This window comes from Trachurus trachurus (assembly GCF_905171665.1).
Source record: "Trachurus trachurus genome assembly, chromosome: 20".
Classification (NCBI taxonomy): Eukaryota; Metazoa; Chordata; class Actinopteri; order Carangiformes; family Carangidae; genus Trachurus; species Trachurus trachurus.
In genome coordinates, this window is record NC_139911.1 from 8,884,907 (window position 1) to 8,900,648 (window position 15,742).

Below are 15,742 nucleotides of genomic sequence, written 5' to 3' on the forward strand. Positions count from 1 at the left end.
ACAAAGTAATAAACACTGTACACATTACCTGCAGTGTTGAAAAGTGAATGTGAACGACAAGTCGCAGAGAGGTGGGATGAAGTTATGTGCCGTTAGCTAGACACAATAATTTGAGCCAGGCACTAGATATTTGCAGTGTATCATCGTCGCTTAGCAACAGAGTTCTTCTTCAGTTTCAACCATGTGTCTGACGCACTATCGCCCCCCTCCGTGTGGTGGGGAATTGCGTAAAAGGGAATTACACTTTTTAGTGTTTGACTCATTACCTCCGTTTTTTTTGTTTTGTTTTTTTACTACTATCTACTAATACTAATAAAATATATATTTTTTCAAAAATGTTCAATATGCTGTAGCCTACCACTTAGGACAAAGGTACTTTATTCATGTCCCCCTCCCTCCTGTCTTGATAATTGAAAGTGTTGTGTCAAATGTGACCCAGGTCTCCCTCATGATTAATAATGTCTTTCAAATTATTAATTTGTGCCAGTGATATTGTTGGGAACAACAATAAATGTAGAAGTTTATTATCATTGCAAAAAACTGTCTGACAGTGCCTTTGAGGCTTACCCACCATAATTAATGTTTAACTGTTGAAATATAAACGCCATACTTTTGTTTTTACTCCCATTTTCCAATAGCTGAACAAAATGTTTTCTATGTACACAAAAGGTCTGTTTCTCTCAAATATTGTTCACAAATCTGTCTAGATCTGTGTTGGTAAGCACTTCTCCTTTGCCGAGATAATCCATCCACCTCACAGGTGTGGCATATCAAGATGCTGATTAGGCAGCATGAATGAGGCACACCTGTGCAATAATCATGCTGTCTAATCAGCATCTTGATATGCCACACCTGTGAGGTGGATGGATTATCTCGGCAAAGGAGAAGTGCTCACTGACACAGATCTAGACAGATTTGTGAACAATATTTGAGGAACAGGCCTTTTGTGTACATAAAACATTTTAGATTTTTGAGTTCAGCTCATGAAAAATGGGAGCAAAAACAAAAGTATGGTGTTTATATTTTTGTTCAGTGCAGTTGAACTGAATGGAATTTAATTGAATAGCAAAAAAAATTGTACATCTGGATGACTGGACAATTTGTTTTGGCTTACACTACAACTGATTTTGAAGATATCACTTGTTTTTGCAGTGCCTTGGAAAACATGTTGGACACAGGCTATAAAAATGTTGACATATCTGTTCAAAAAGTGGAAGTAATGGCGCAACCATTAATGTGTTTCCACCCATTTGGGCTAACACATATTGACAGACATCATTTTGTGTCAACACACACATTTATTGAAGTGATGCCATAAACAGGCAAAACATCATATTGAAGATTTTATTATTAAACAGCTTCTTGAAAATACAGGTTTACACAGACTGTGATTAGAAAATAATAGTATAACTACCAGTATTTGGTATCCAGACTGACATAGACAATTAAAAAAAAAAAAAAAAAAAAGCAGGATATCTCCCAGCCACAAAAGTAGCTGAGCAACTATGAAAGAACAGAGAGACAAATTCATACTTATGCAATAGCCACACATGCACATTCACACAATCACTGTCAGTTCACATACACTGGCAAGTGCAAATTTGTTCTAGCACATGTACAAATCGAGTCGAGTAGGTAGAATCTGCTAGTGAAATCCCTTTCAGATTCAGCTAACTTAATATCTAATGGGAGCCATGTAATACAAATAGCACAGTGCCTCCTCTCTCCAGATTTTAACAGTGGTACACAGGGAGAACAAAATGTGTTTAAAAAGTAATTATTAAACAATGATAAGGATGGAATCTAGCGAAAACAACACAGGTTACATGGACTAGAAAATGGACTACCCCAACGTGCTAGTCCCCTTTTACCCCTCCCAAATGTCTTTCTCCGCTTGATACAAAAATAAAACTGTGCTTCCCCAAAAACCCACCCTGGACACTTCTGTGCCTATAAAACTATCTAGATTCAGATAATACTCCCCGTCGACAGCTTCAGACACAGAAACCAACTTTTACCCCATAAACTTCTTTTCCCTTAACTCATCTTACCCCCTCCCTGGACGAGACTTGGGCCAAGTCATCATTTGAGAGGCCTTCAAGTGCAGTTTTACAATTCAGTTTGTGTAACATAATGAAACCTCAAAGCGCAAAAACATATCTCTCTTGTAAAGTATTGGGACTAAAGCAGTTCCACACAGATCACTAAAATGATGTGTAATTGACCCAGCTCTGTCCGTATCTGGAAACCCCAAAAGCATTGTTGTGCTACAGACCAACTTTTTTGAAGCAGTGTGAATGGGCAACGCTTGAAATTATGAAAGCAATGTTTTATAACCTTTCCATATGTGCCACTGTCTACTATATTGATTTGGAATCAAACTAAAAGAAATTAATGTATAACAGTGGAAAATACAAGTCATTGTATGGGAAAAATATAATGCTGGATCTTATCTTTCTCAATGTTTATTAAGCATGTACTTCAAAACGATTTTAAATGTATGATACCATGCTGCTGTAGCGCTTGTATGCTTCTGGGAGACCAGGCCTTCAACGGCAGAAAACCCCAGGGTGGTCAGCTGGTCTGTCACAGGGCTGTCCTCCCCTGGTTCTATCTCTTACCCCTTTTATTACCAGCAGGGGGCTTCTTGAGCTGGAGGAGAGGCCCTCCTGCGCCGAAGCCTGCAGCAGGTGGATTAGACACCCCAAAGGTCAGCCCGGCTGAGGGGTTGAGGCCAGGATTACTGAAGTTGAAGCCTGAGCTGCTGCTGCTACCAAATCCTGGAAATGCAAGATGATGCACACAGGTTAGCAAAGAGATAAGGCAGGTTAAAGAAGAATAGGAAAGAGTGGAGAAAACTAAATGGAGCAGATAAGCTGTGAACAGGTTTTGGTCGCTTGCTGTAAAAACCCCAGATCCCAACTTATGTTGTGGGCAAACTGCCAGAACACTGGCATAAAATGCCTACAAGACTATAAAAGGATGGTGCTGATAAAGCCTACTTACTTCTAGACAGGAAACCAAAAAAACTACGTCTATTACAGTAGTATAGTATTGTTTTGAGGGTCAGGATTAGCTTTACATTATCTATACAAGAGACTTGTCCAACTGCCTCTAACGATATTTGCTCAAAGAAATATTACAACCTTGTGCACACGGTGCACTTACAAATACTAGTCTACTTACTCTGTTTGTGCTATCATTCTTCTAGTTGCTGTAATATAGGGGCTAGTAATGAAATGGGTAGATACAGTACGTATGTACCTGCGCTCAGACTGCCTCCTGTGGGCTTACTGGCAGAGGAGAAGGCAAAAGAAGACCCCCCAGTCCCCACCCCACCAAATCCTGGCCCACCACCAAAACCTGTGGGAGAAAGTGACACGCAAGTAAGTTTGGGCAAAGCACACACTACACTACACTGGGAACAAATACGGGACGGGAGCAGTGCCTAGTAAGTAAAAATAGGCAAGCAGTAACTGATCTGGTACATATGCAAAACTACCACAACCTAGTCAGTACAGCGCTAAGCAGGTTCTAACTTCTGACAGGAGACTGCAGGGAAAGGACGAGCCACAGTACGCTGCACGGCAAAGCAGGGGTCAAGGGGAGGAAAAAAAACATAAAGGATGTTTTTCACACAAGCTAACAGAAGGACACACCAACACGGTGTGCGTTCAGACCACTCGTTCCCATACTGTCAAGTGGATTTGCCAGTTGACATGCAAAAGTATTCCAACAACAAATACGAATAGATTTTTTTTTTTTGCTTTTTCAGCAGGACTCCAGACTAACTTTTTTTTTTTTTTTTTACTAGGAGCACAGTGGCCCCTACCTTCAAATTTTAGGAGCGCAGGCAAAAAAATATAGTTGTGTAAATCGACTTGCACAGCAAAGATTCACATTTTCTTTTCATTGATGATCCTCACACATATTGGCCTGCCACCTGTAATGACAGATTCCAGACTTTTGAGTCATCCCTTCCACATTTCACCAGTGTAAAAAGTAAGGTGAATTTACTGGTGTCACATGTGCAAGTAGATTCAAATTTGAGACAGCACAAGTACATTTTAAAGGCAAAATGTCCCCATTTAGGGACAGACTGGAGCCTTGTTCAACCAAATTTATCTTCAATAAATGATGCAACTGGTAAACACAGCAACATCCAGCAAGGGCTTGCTTTTCCTGCGGTGTGAACGCACCTGACCACTTTTACAGGGAAGAACAGAAAAAAACTGCCAAGCTTCAACTGCATCACTCTCTCAGACACACACACACACACAGCCTGTGTATTCTTTCCTATTAAAAAAAGAACACAAAGGCCTCAAACAAACAGGCTGCTTGGTTGAGAGTGTAGGGGGAAAGGAAAAAATAAAAAGGGAGTATTCATTTAAAATGAGGCAGAGGTAGTACCTCCAAGGGTAGAAGAGCCCAAGCTCGTGCCCACTGCCGAGGCAAAGGGGTTTCCAAACCCTGCCCCCAAGGGTGCCTGGGTCCCTAAGGCATGGAGAGAGAGCATATTCTTTACTCCTCTGAATGCGTTGTGCTGATGTTCCTCCATGAAGAGTACAAAATATGTATTTTTTGACTTGCACTACAATCAAATACAATTTTATAAATCGACTAGAATATATGCTTTCATATCAAGAAGTTTAAAAATAAGTCCCAAAGATTGCAGCAGATGAGTAACTATTCTATACAACCATCACATAGTGATTTAAAAACACAGTCCTTCAGTGTAACTGCAGAATTGGGCAATGCACATTACAGATTCTATGAAGGCAATGCACAAATAAGTACTTTACAAATATTGTTTTCAATTTAACATTCCAGTACATTGGCAATAGTTATGTTGCTGACGAATTGGGAAAAAGTGCTGCTAGTTCTTTCACTCAGAAACTTGTCTTTTTCTTTATGCAGTTTCTTTCTCACTCAAATTTTGCAAGGCTTCCAATTAGTCTGCATTGTTAAAACAACTCCAGTCAAAAAGAAACAAGGACAAACGTTTCTTTGTTTAAAAATGGATTTATTGTCAATTTAATATGCAATTCCACTTACATAAAACACAAACAAACAGTTTAGAACAGAATTGATTGTTAATTGCTAACTGCTACTGCATTTGACAAGTTTCCAAATTTTCAAGATTTGAGAGTGAATGAACTAGCATACGCCAAAGAAATGCATCACACAATAGTTGAATATAGCTTAAAAGGCACACCATATTATATATTAAATATACTGTTATCAACAGGCATTAGTTATATAAGTTTAAACACACTCATCTACAAGTAAAAGCACTCGAGATTTTTGAAAAAAAAAAAAAGTGAATTTGGCATCTATGGCTGCCTCTCAGTGTAAAATGTTCATAATAAATGAAACTTAATGATATGTTACAGTTTGTGGAAATCAATGTGGTCAAGTTTTGGGTCAGTCGTCCAACAGGAATAGATTGACCTTTGTGGTATGTGTTTGCTTGAACACTTTTCACCAGTGTATTCTTAGACAGTACTGCAGCCTAAATATGTGATTAATGGTATATTATTGATTTTAAACACAAAAGTGCACCTTGGATAAATCTACAAATCTACACAACCGCAGGCTACAAATACTTTTCTTTCTTGTATCAAGTCTGACTTAGTTGAGGTGATTATTTAACTTTGTATATAGTCTTCAGATAAACTTTAGCAGACGTGTGTCTTGTCAGACATTGCTAAAGATATAAAACAAGTTGGAGGAACTGCAATAGCAATACCTCCTGGAAAGTAGATACTGAAAAACCAGCAAAGAAACGGTAGAAATTAAGCCAAGATAAAGTCAGAAGGAAATGATGAGGAGAAAATAAGTAACATTCAAAAGAGTAACAGCCAACCAACCACTCAAAAGACCAGACTCTGATTTAGTGGATTTGTGACTAATCAGGCCCATTTTGGTGAACTGCTGTTCTGAAGCTCAACATCAGACAGAGAGATACCATACAAACAATTCAGACTCATTAAGTTTCAGAGAAAAACACAAGTTGATTTTAGCACAGGAGGCAAAGTGTGGTGCTAGTGCTGTATCATCTATAAAGAAAAAATAATCACATTTTAATTCCTTCACTAGTTTAAAAAACAAAAGAAGAGGCAATTAGGATCACTTGCTGTTGGCATTCAAGAAAATATAGCAGTCAGCATTTGGATACAGATTACTGACAGATACTGAGAAGACGCCTAACGTACAGGAGTAAGGTGGCTGAATATCTACCATCACCTCCCAAGCTCCAAACAGCTCTGAGAGACAAATAATAAATCACTTTTGTGCCAAGTGTGAATGTAGAGATTTGGAAGACAAAATGTTAAAAGTGTGAGCTAAACTACACAAAATCCAGCTGGGTCCAAAACTCTATCCTACAAAACTTTAGAGTTGTTTAACAGAGGACTGGAATGTCCAAAGCAGCAGTTTAATCAATTAACACACAGCGGATCCATCAAGAAATCAGTCAGGTTCACGGAGCACCGCTCCAACTAGCTGGAAATATACAGATGAACGCTAGAGAGTGAAGTGAAAAACTTAACATTGTGACACTTAAAACTTCATTTTTCTATCCCTTCTCCCTCGAGAGTGCCAAAAATAATGAGCTCTCAGGGTCTACATCAAGCAACACCGTTTCCTTTCATCATAAAATGGTGGGAAATAAAATCCCACACAATAAAAGACATGAGCACATGAAATCTGACTACACTCGCCTGTCTTTTTTTTTTTTTTTTAATTTGGCACCAATGGATCTTACTGGCACTGAAGGACCAGTGTGAGCAGCAAAAGCCATTTCCCTCCTCTCAACTACCAAACAAATCAAGCTCAACAAGAAAGAGTTTCTACACAGATCTCAGCAAAAGTCTGTACAAAGTACCGCCACCTTGGAAAAAATACCTGAAATTACAACATGTGATCAGCACTCTACATTATCATTTATCTAACTAGTGAGCATGAAATGACCCAGCCCTGTTACACTGACGGTAGCCCTTAGGTGAAATAGCTTAACTCAAGTAACAGTGGTTTGGCCTCATACAACCAAACCAGTGAAATGCATTTTAGTATTGATCATTGAGATAATACAGACTCCTTTTTAAAATCAGCTATTCATATTATACATGAACCTTCAACATGAGCAACTTCAGCTCTTTGTTCACAACACTAGACTGTAAACACACACTGAACATAATAGTTTGTTTAGTCCAGCGACAAGTGACAGAGAAGCCGGCTACTTAACAGCCTCACTTCCACTTCAAGAACATGCAGTAATGGAAAACAATTTCTTTGTTTCAAATTAAATTTACAGTTCAGGTTATTAAATAGATTATATCTTCAGTCCTGAGTCTTTTGGCACCTTTCACCTTATGTCCACTGAGGCACAAATCTGAACAAGCTCGTGGCCGACACAATCATCCACTGCACCAACAAAGTGGGTCAAACAGGAATCTGCCATTAGGTAAGTAGCACCCATCTGCATGGTTAGTGTCGTTATGTGCTGTGATACTGGCCACTCTTCTTCACTATGCCATTCCAATTATGGACTAAGCTACGCACATTCACAATAAAAATAAATATTTAAATAAATATTGAAGAGACCGAGACGTCCACTTGTGTTCAGGCTTCGTTATGAAATAGCAGTCAAATATGAGAGATTAATCACTATTTGGCAATATGGATGGGAATTTCGCAAAAAATACTGTTGACATTAAAAATAACAATCAAGTACCCTTGTTCCCAACTCTAGGGTTAACAGACTGGCAATGCTATGAGTTAGAAATAAGTTGCAGTGTTTTAAAACAGTGCAATGCAGCTCTTTTTTATACAGCTAGCTCACCCAGTGCACACAGGGTTACTGTGTAACTACACAAATGATCAGACACCAATTTGGCTTTACAATAAAATAAAAACTGGAAAGAAGCACAAAGTTGCAAAGGTAGTGTGCACTTTCATTTTGAAGTGCTTATTATGCAATCTGTGGTTAAACAGTGGAATAATAAAACTTTCCCATCCCTAGTTCTCCTCGGCACATATTTATGTAAGCTTGATAAGTATTTAGAATAGCGCCTGCATGTCTTGCTTTACAATCAAATGTATGCAAATGTTTAAATATTATCATACTGAAAAGAAAAAGTCACATTCATTGTCTGGGTCACAATAGGTTGTTATCAGATCTGATCCTTTGATGATTTTTATGATAAAGAAGCTGAAGAAATTTGCAAATGAAAGCAGACTGAGGCACAAGTTCCTGTAATTCACAATGTGACAACTTCTAAACCCCGTTGCCTTTGTAACTCCCATCCAATTAAAATATTGCTTTCAAACTTCTGAATTAAGACTTCACTACGCTTTATTTAACTTCACAAGAAAAAAAGACATCAGAAACACTCTAATAAACAACATAGTAGCTTAGTTTGAAAAGTGGGTGCCCTGATATGCCAGTAAAATGGCCTACAAATCAAAGCCTACAAAAAAGGCTGAAAATTTGTTTAACACCTCAGAGATGTGGCAACAACTATAATGGAAACTACTCTTGACCAAGTTATTTCAGTTGTAAAATGTTCAACAAATGTTCTTTCGTGTACCATTGAGTGCTGAAGTGGCTGAGACAATATGGTCTGCTCAGCTATAACATTAGTGTGTAGGGTTTATTCAAGTTGGATGTACAGTACACACCAATGAACAACTCCTAAAAATGTCAATTTGCCACATACACACCTCTGACTCAGAGTATGTACTAAGTGTGATCAAACAGCCCAGTGTTCACCCATCTGCTTATGCTGGATATTAATTTAATACTATGTGGAATAATACTTACTAATAGGTTTGATTTTAGTGTGATTGGGGTGAGGTGGTTATTATTTAGAGTATGGCCAAATTGAGCCAAGACCAATATAGTGAGACCCTGAACAAGAGAAACTGCAGCTTCTAAAAACAATGGAAACAGCATCTTTATATAAATTCTCTTCTATAAAATGTCAAGTCCTGTATTTTCAGTGATGTAATCTGATGCCATTTGGCACCTGATCCATTTGAAGTTTCCTACATGCAGAAAACCTCTGAAACAGTTAGAATGAAGATAGTAAGAGCTACATTATAATTTATGTTGTACACTGACTGATAACCCAGACGCATTATTTTCACAGCAAATGTAAAATCCTCTTAACCCCAAATGTGACAACCTTCACTGAGTCACCTTATTTCAAGCATTGAATAAAATATAGTCCTAACTCAAATAAGTTATTGTAACTCTAATTAAAAATTCAAGATTCAAGTGAATAAAACTGAGATAGCTGGACTATCATTTGTGTACCTGCTCTTACATCTCATTAGAAAGGGCACAGAGAAAAAGAGAGAAATGAGGTGAAGGGGTTTGTTATATCCTTGGTATTACTGAAAGTGTGTAACATTCAGTGTGTGTTTGTACAGGCTTGGCACCAACACTGCCAGATTCACGCCATAGCCATCTATAAGACGTCACTCTGGTATTGTAAGGCGCATTACATAAACATAAACATGCCTAACTCTTGAACAGAGTCACGAGAGACATGATGGAAAGGCAGCACAACGGTTTCCTGTCAGAGTTTAGCAACACGTTTCTCCTATCTCCCCCTTTCTCCCCATTTTTCGCTTTTCTCTTTCACCAGAGGAAGTATAGATGAAATAGCTTTGCAGCAACTAAGCCTTTTGTTTCCATTTTTATTTTTTTAATTGTCCTCTTTGTCACCTCTTGGCCTTCCCACTCTCAAATTATCTCGTTTTTAGAGCCGACTCAACCTGTCCTCTCCAAAGACTCCCCCCTTCATGCTCTTTTAACAAGGTGTAGAGGAGGAGAAGAACTTTTTAGAACTTGTAGGCAGTCAGACCTGGAGTTGGCTGCTGTTGCTGGGTCAAGGTGGCTGCCATGGCAACCGCTGCAGCGTTGGGCACACTGGAGAACGGGGCGGGCCCAGTTGTGACTCGTGCCGTGCTTTGCCACTTCCTGCTGGATGCCCGTTTGGACTCAAAGACGTCCGTGGTGTCTTCGAGGAAGGCTCGCCGATAGGAAAGGTACTGGTGCTTTAAGATCTGTAATATGAGACAAGGCATAGGAAAGAAAAATATGATGAAAATGTGACATGACCTTCTTGTTAAGTAAGTGGATAGGGATATTTTATTTTTCGAGGAAAGCTGGAGGAAAATAACTAACCTTGACATTTTCATGAACTGACTGGAGCTGGGCGGCCTGCGCAACAAACGTCTGGTACAACTTCTGCATGGCCAAAGTCAGGTCTGGAAAACACAGCCAACAAAATCATCATCCGTGATCACATTTGTGTTGTGAAAAAAAAAAAGGGTGGCAAAAAAAAAAGAAGAACAAGAATCAAAAATCACAAACATGTCAAGAGAAACTTTAATTCACCGCAAAACATGTTTTTTTCCCCCCCTTTTGATCAGTTGATATAACACATATATTAAAAGTAAGTTATTAAAATACTGAGTTTCCATTGTTGTGTTAATAGTCAGACAAGCGTCCTCTTACCCTGAGGTGTGATGTGGGAGCCACTGCTCTGTGTTGTCAGGTGGTTCTCCAATTCTTCTATCTGCTGTCGGTATTGCTGTAACTGCACTTCAAACTGCTCTACCAGGCTGCGGAAATAACTAAACACAGAAAAAAAATCACACATTTTCATATTGTCAAATCGATGGAGTGATAAAATTTGACACTTAACAGTTAAGAGATGTTATTTTGTGCTTTCCGCATAGGACACTGGTTTAAGACGAGTGGATATAGGCTGAGGTAAATAAATACACATTGCAGTTCTGCACTCCGTCTTTGATTTGCTTCAGGGCTATTATGGTGGCTTGCTTACTCTGATGGAGCTGTGTTTTCATGTTGAAGTCCAGGGGGAGTCTTTTGTGTACGCAGTGCTATGTCAGCATTTTTCAGCTCCTTAAAAAGGAAAAACACAGGAATGTCAGATTTCTGTAATGACAGATTAGCCATAAACCCTCGGATTTCACATTATTATAAGAGATCATTTTACACATCAGAAGTGAAAAGACTAGCAAGATAAGATATGTTTACATCTTATATCTGTCACACAGGCTTGTGTATGGAAATTGTTATCCTTTTTTTTTTTTTTTACCTGTGCTGTCTCCAGCTTTAGTTTGTCAATAGCCAGAGCCTGGCGCTGCAAACCACTGGCACTGACAGAGAGAAGCTGTTTGAGGCTCTTGATATCATCTTGGACTTTGAAAATGGCCTTCGATGACATCCTGCTGATGTCCTCCTGAACCTGTTTTTGCTCTTTCACAAATTTTCTACAAAAAAAGAGAAGGGAAACAGATAATTTACTCAAAAGCAAGAAATAGAATCAACAAGTCAAAACTTTCTGACTCTATGAACTAGCATTGTTTACAGCATACAACCAAAGCAGCCACACCTCTTCTACAACAACAATACTACTGACGAAACAGGCTGACATTTGCATTTTTAAAATAAATTACATAATTCTCCCATGGCAATAAAAATGCACAGAATTGTGGACTTACTGGAAATTTTCAACATCCTGACAAATGACTGGGGGCAGGTTCTCATCTTTTAAAGCTTTACTGTCCCTGCGGGAGGGGGGGGGGGGGGGGGGGGGAGAGAGAGAGAGAGGATGATTTTCATCATTAAAACAAACTGTGTCATCCTATATAATCAGGTTTGGAATGACTTACATTAGAGCATGGACAGCTATTTATATGTTGGTAATCATGACTTACTGCGCATTGGTTCCAGATGATGCGTCACTTTTACTCTCAGAGGAAGTGCTGAAGTCCACCCCACCCAAGCCAAGACTAGGGGCAGGGGCTACTGATACTGCTGTTGAGGTAGACAGCAGAGAGCCCAATGTGAGACCAGCTCCTCCAAGAGTGGTCTGACCCAAACCCAAACCCAAACCCAAACCTGCAACACAAAGTAAACACAGGTTAGAAAAATGCTGGAGAAGTACTTCTAATAAAATTATTTCACTATAGGGCTGGGCGATAAAACGATCTCGATTCAGGATCGTGATACATTTTTGATCAATTTCGATAATCGGCTGTGGTCATATTTCCTCAATATCACATGGCAGTAAAAAGCACGACAGCAGCCTGTCACTCTGCCGTCTGATACTCCGCCTACTGTAGTGAGCATTTACTATAGAGTTAGTTTGAGTTGCAGCAGCTGAATTAAAAGAGGGAGGAAATGAGTGGAAGTGCAGCCGGTGGCAACTGAAGCGATGGTGAATGTGTGGAGCGGTCAGTTTGTCTGTCTCGGTCTTCATGAAAAGAAGCCTGGCAGTGTGGAGTCAGAGCGACCTGGTTATACGACGGTAAGAAAGTGGAGGAGAAAAGTCCGACTGTGAAAACACAGAGCTGCTCGTGACATTTATTCTGCGGTAACACGTCTCATATGTTTGCTCATGAGCAGCATGAAAAACATGCGTTAGGCTCCTGTAGAGTTTCAGCGCTGTACGCATGCAGAGAGCATCGCGTCTGAGCGGTGAAGGGAAACAATAACCTGCAAATCACCTGAGATGACCTGAACTCTGCTCGTAGTTACCGTGTCAGAGCAATAAAACTGTCAGAGTAAAAAGCTGAATATGCATCGACAACCTGTTCAAATAAATAGAAAGACTATAGCCTCCTGATAGACACATTTTAGAGCTGATGTATGGTAGAAAGAAGAAAACAACAAAAAACAATGTAAATCAAATCAAACTGTGGATTAGTGAACTGTTCCACCCTTAATGAACATTAAAGTGAACTCATGTCATCCTCCCAAACTGAACACATTTTCTGGTCTCTTCAGGATTCAGTCAGCATCAGCAAAAAATACATATCGAATAGAATGGAGAATCGATCAATATGGAAAAATACATTGTGATAAAGTTTTTTGCCATATCGCCCAGCCCTATTTCACTATGTGTGCATAACATGTTTTCAAACTCACACTCTACACAACCAAATGTCTAATTCAGCTCAAACCACTTCATCATACAAGAACATGCCAAGACTGTTTGCATCCCACCTGTAGCAGCAGTGTTGGCGAAGAGACTGCTAGCCAGCGATGGGCCTACTGCGGCTGCTGCTGTGGTCGTTGTTGTGCCACCAAGACCACCAAGAGTGAAGGACGTTGCTGCTGGCTGCTGTGGAGCCGTGGACGTCAACACAGAGCCAAATGTCAAACCTGCTCCGGCGGGGGCCGGCGCAGAGGTGGTGGCTGTGGTGGTGAGGGAGAACGGTGTTGCTGAGGCGGTGGGCTTGTTGAAAGCCAAGCTAAAGCCAGTGGGGGCCGAACTAGTGGCTGAAAAATAAAATGAAATACAAATTAAGGTTATAACTTGTTTTCATTGTTTCACTTCCACAATCTCACTTCTAGATCATCTCATGAACGCAAACATACCTAATGTAAGGCCTGTAGTGGGTGCAACAGCGCCTGAAAGGAAACAACATCACAAGTTAAAACACAATAAATGGGCAGTTGGTTTATCGGTACACTCGTAGTGTATAAGTATAACATAATTACTTGAGGCAGGTGTGTTGAACGAGAATCCTCCTGTAGGTTTCTGACCAAAGAGAGTGCCGCCTAGGCCAAGAGCTGGAGTGGTGCTGGTGGTGGCGGCAGGGGTGGGGGCTGCTGTACCCAAAGCAGCCCCAAAAGAGAAGCCACCAGTATTGGCTGCAGGTGGTGCACTGAGGAGGGAAAAGACAGTGGTATCAGTTTTATTGCTTGCCGTTCTTCCATGATCCCAGAGCTGAGAACTACGTTATGCACACATTTATACTTTGTCACTGCAATAAAAACACACAGAGTTCAATCAAATTGGGCACATGTCAAGTAAACGTACTGTTAATGCACATTTATAAATGTTGAGCAAAGTTAGAGGGACATACACTTCTTAACTTTCGCATGTAACGTTAACTCCTGGATCAAATGACAACCGAGGAATAGGACTAAGTTAGCACATGGAGTAATAACATAATCATAACCAAGATTTCCCTGAAACGTGTAACACCAGGCAACACAATAGTCATTAGTTTAGTTTAAATACAATCAGCCGGTTGAGTTGTTGTAGAAATAAGTTTAAACTCAGGCAACGGTAACTGGCGGAGGCACATCACCGCCAATCGTCAGGGTAACTTTGGCTAACGTTAAGCTAACGTTAAGCTAACGTTAGCAAGTCGGCTGTTGTGAGATCTGCCGTTACCTGGTTGCTGCCCCAAACGCGAATCCACCGCCCGTGTTGGCGGCGGCACCGAGAGTTCCCGATCCAAAGTTGAAGCCAGACATTTTCCTTTCAGGAGACGTTCATTTATCACCAATTTGCTATTTCGACTTCTCCCACTCGTCAAGAGCCCAGCAGCATCACAGCTAACGCGCTATTTAGTTAGCACGGAGAGGTGCCCGCACGCATGAGGGCCAAGTCCGCGGTCTTATATTCACTTTAAAACATACTTCGACTCAACTGTCGCCTTCCACAAACAAACCCGGATCAGTTCAGTTTGTACTGGTTTGTGCTGGCAACCTATACTTCAGTTTTAAAGATGTCTAAAGCTGCCAAATATCGCAGTGTGAATTCTCGCATGGTGCTGTTTTTTCTATTGCCCGCCTGGTATTTCCCGAATAGCTACTGCATTCTGGGTAAAAAAGAAATTCTTCCAACTACATTTCCCGTCGTCCCTATCGCTGTTTTTCTCTCGCGTGACGGCTCACGCATGCGCAACCTCCACGGCTGGCGCTGTCTTGCGGACGTTGCCAAAAAAAAAGAAAGAAAAAAACGTCCAGCTACGACAAAGAACTACAATTTGATTCCGGTTTATCTTTCAAAATAAAATACGATTTGAGTCTGAAACACTGTGGCGGATTCAAGGGCCTGGCAATTTGAAAATCTTGTGTTTTTTCATTTTTGTCACGTTTTTAACTTTTTTTTTTTTGGTATGTCTTTTTCCCCTACTTTTTTTACATTGTATTTTCCTTGCTGTTTTGGCTTATATAGTATATTGCACTTGAATTCATAGTGCAAATACATTTTACATTAATACAGGAATGTAAAAACATCTACAAAAACCAAAATGTTCATGTGCACCATTAATTAATTTATATTAAAAAAAAGAAAGAAAGAAAAATAAGTTTGTCAGTACCTGCTAACATCACTTCCTCATAACTCTGTTGCTTGGTAAGCTATAGCCTACTATTTCTTATTCTCAGCAGTTTCTTGCAGACAAATGTGTGTAATTGTTATTTTTAGTAGGCCATTCATTTAATTCATAACTTGTATGACTCATCTAACCATATGTGATTCTGGATTGCCAAAGGCCCCAGACTTTCAGGGGTTTTGAAAGCTCTCTGTTAATTGCAGACCTATTTATCAATGTCATATGAGCCTCATGAGTAAATTATAAACTGAAACAGGTGGACCTTCAGACAAGACTCACATTGCCTAAACTTGAGATCAAATATGTAAAAAAAATAGACCTCAGTTAAAGTAATTTCACCATATATCACACCACACATCGTGCAGTCTATTAGATAGATAGATAGATAGATAGATAGATAGATAGATAGATAGATAGATAGATAGATAGATAGATAGATAGATAGATAATTTATTAGTAGCCTACAGACTCTGGGTCCAGTTAAAAATACAAGACAGGACAGGAAAAAAAAGAAAAACAATATAAAGTAACAACAATAATTAAACATGGTTGTGCTCAATTAAAA

The 15,742-nt window shown here is 39.7% G+C and overlaps 1 protein-coding gene across 3 annotated transcripts; it reads right to left on the bottom strand.

The window, feature by feature from the left end:
* Positions 1 to 1,427: 1,427 nt before the first annotated feature.
* nup58 (nucleoporin 58) lies at positions 1,428 to 14,636 on the bottom strand. 3 transcript variants are annotated; one of them, XM_083995383.1, is made up of 13 exons: positions 14,229 to 14,636; positions 13,547 to 13,713; positions 13,424 to 13,456; positions 13,049 to 13,324; positions 11,758 to 11,941; positions 11,542 to 11,607; positions 11,136 to 11,310; positions 10,860 to 10,939; positions 10,529 to 10,647; positions 10,196 to 10,278; positions 9,873 to 10,074; positions 3,265 to 3,363; positions 1,428 to 2,780 (listed from the first exon to the last, which is right to left on the bottom strand). In XM_083995383.1, exons 1-13 carry the CDS (start codon positions 14,309 to 14,311, stop codon positions 2,611 to 2,613), a joined length of 1,737 nt encoding a protein of 578 aa, XP_083851509.1. In that variant the 5' UTR covers positions 14,312 to 14,636; the 3' UTR covers positions 1,428 to 2,610. The 3 variants fall into 3 exon arrangements, with proteins under 3 accessions (XP_083851509.1, XP_083851510.1, XP_083851511.1); XM_083995384.1 differs by lacking the exon at positions 3,265 to 3,363 and adding an exon at positions 4,411 to 4,494; XM_083995385.1 differs by lacking the exon at positions 3,265 to 3,363.
* Between the last annotated feature and the right edge of the window lie 1,106 nt (positions 14,637 to 15,742).

Excerpts from the sequence above, each read along its gene's own strand:
- nup58 (XM_083995383.1), bottom strand. The coding sequence starts at position 14,311 with ATGTCTGGCTTCAACTTTGGATCGGGAACTCTCGGTGCCGCCGCCAAC. Across the intron at positions 11,311-11,541 it reads CAGGATGTTGAAAATTTCCA|AAAATTTGTGAAAGAGCAAA; the intron begins GTAAGTCCACAA and ends CTTTTTTTGTAG. Across the intron at positions 10,648-10,859 it reads GAAAACACAGCTCCATCAGA|TTATTTCCGCAGCCTGGTAG; the intron begins GTAAGCAAGCCA and ends TTCTGTGTTTAG.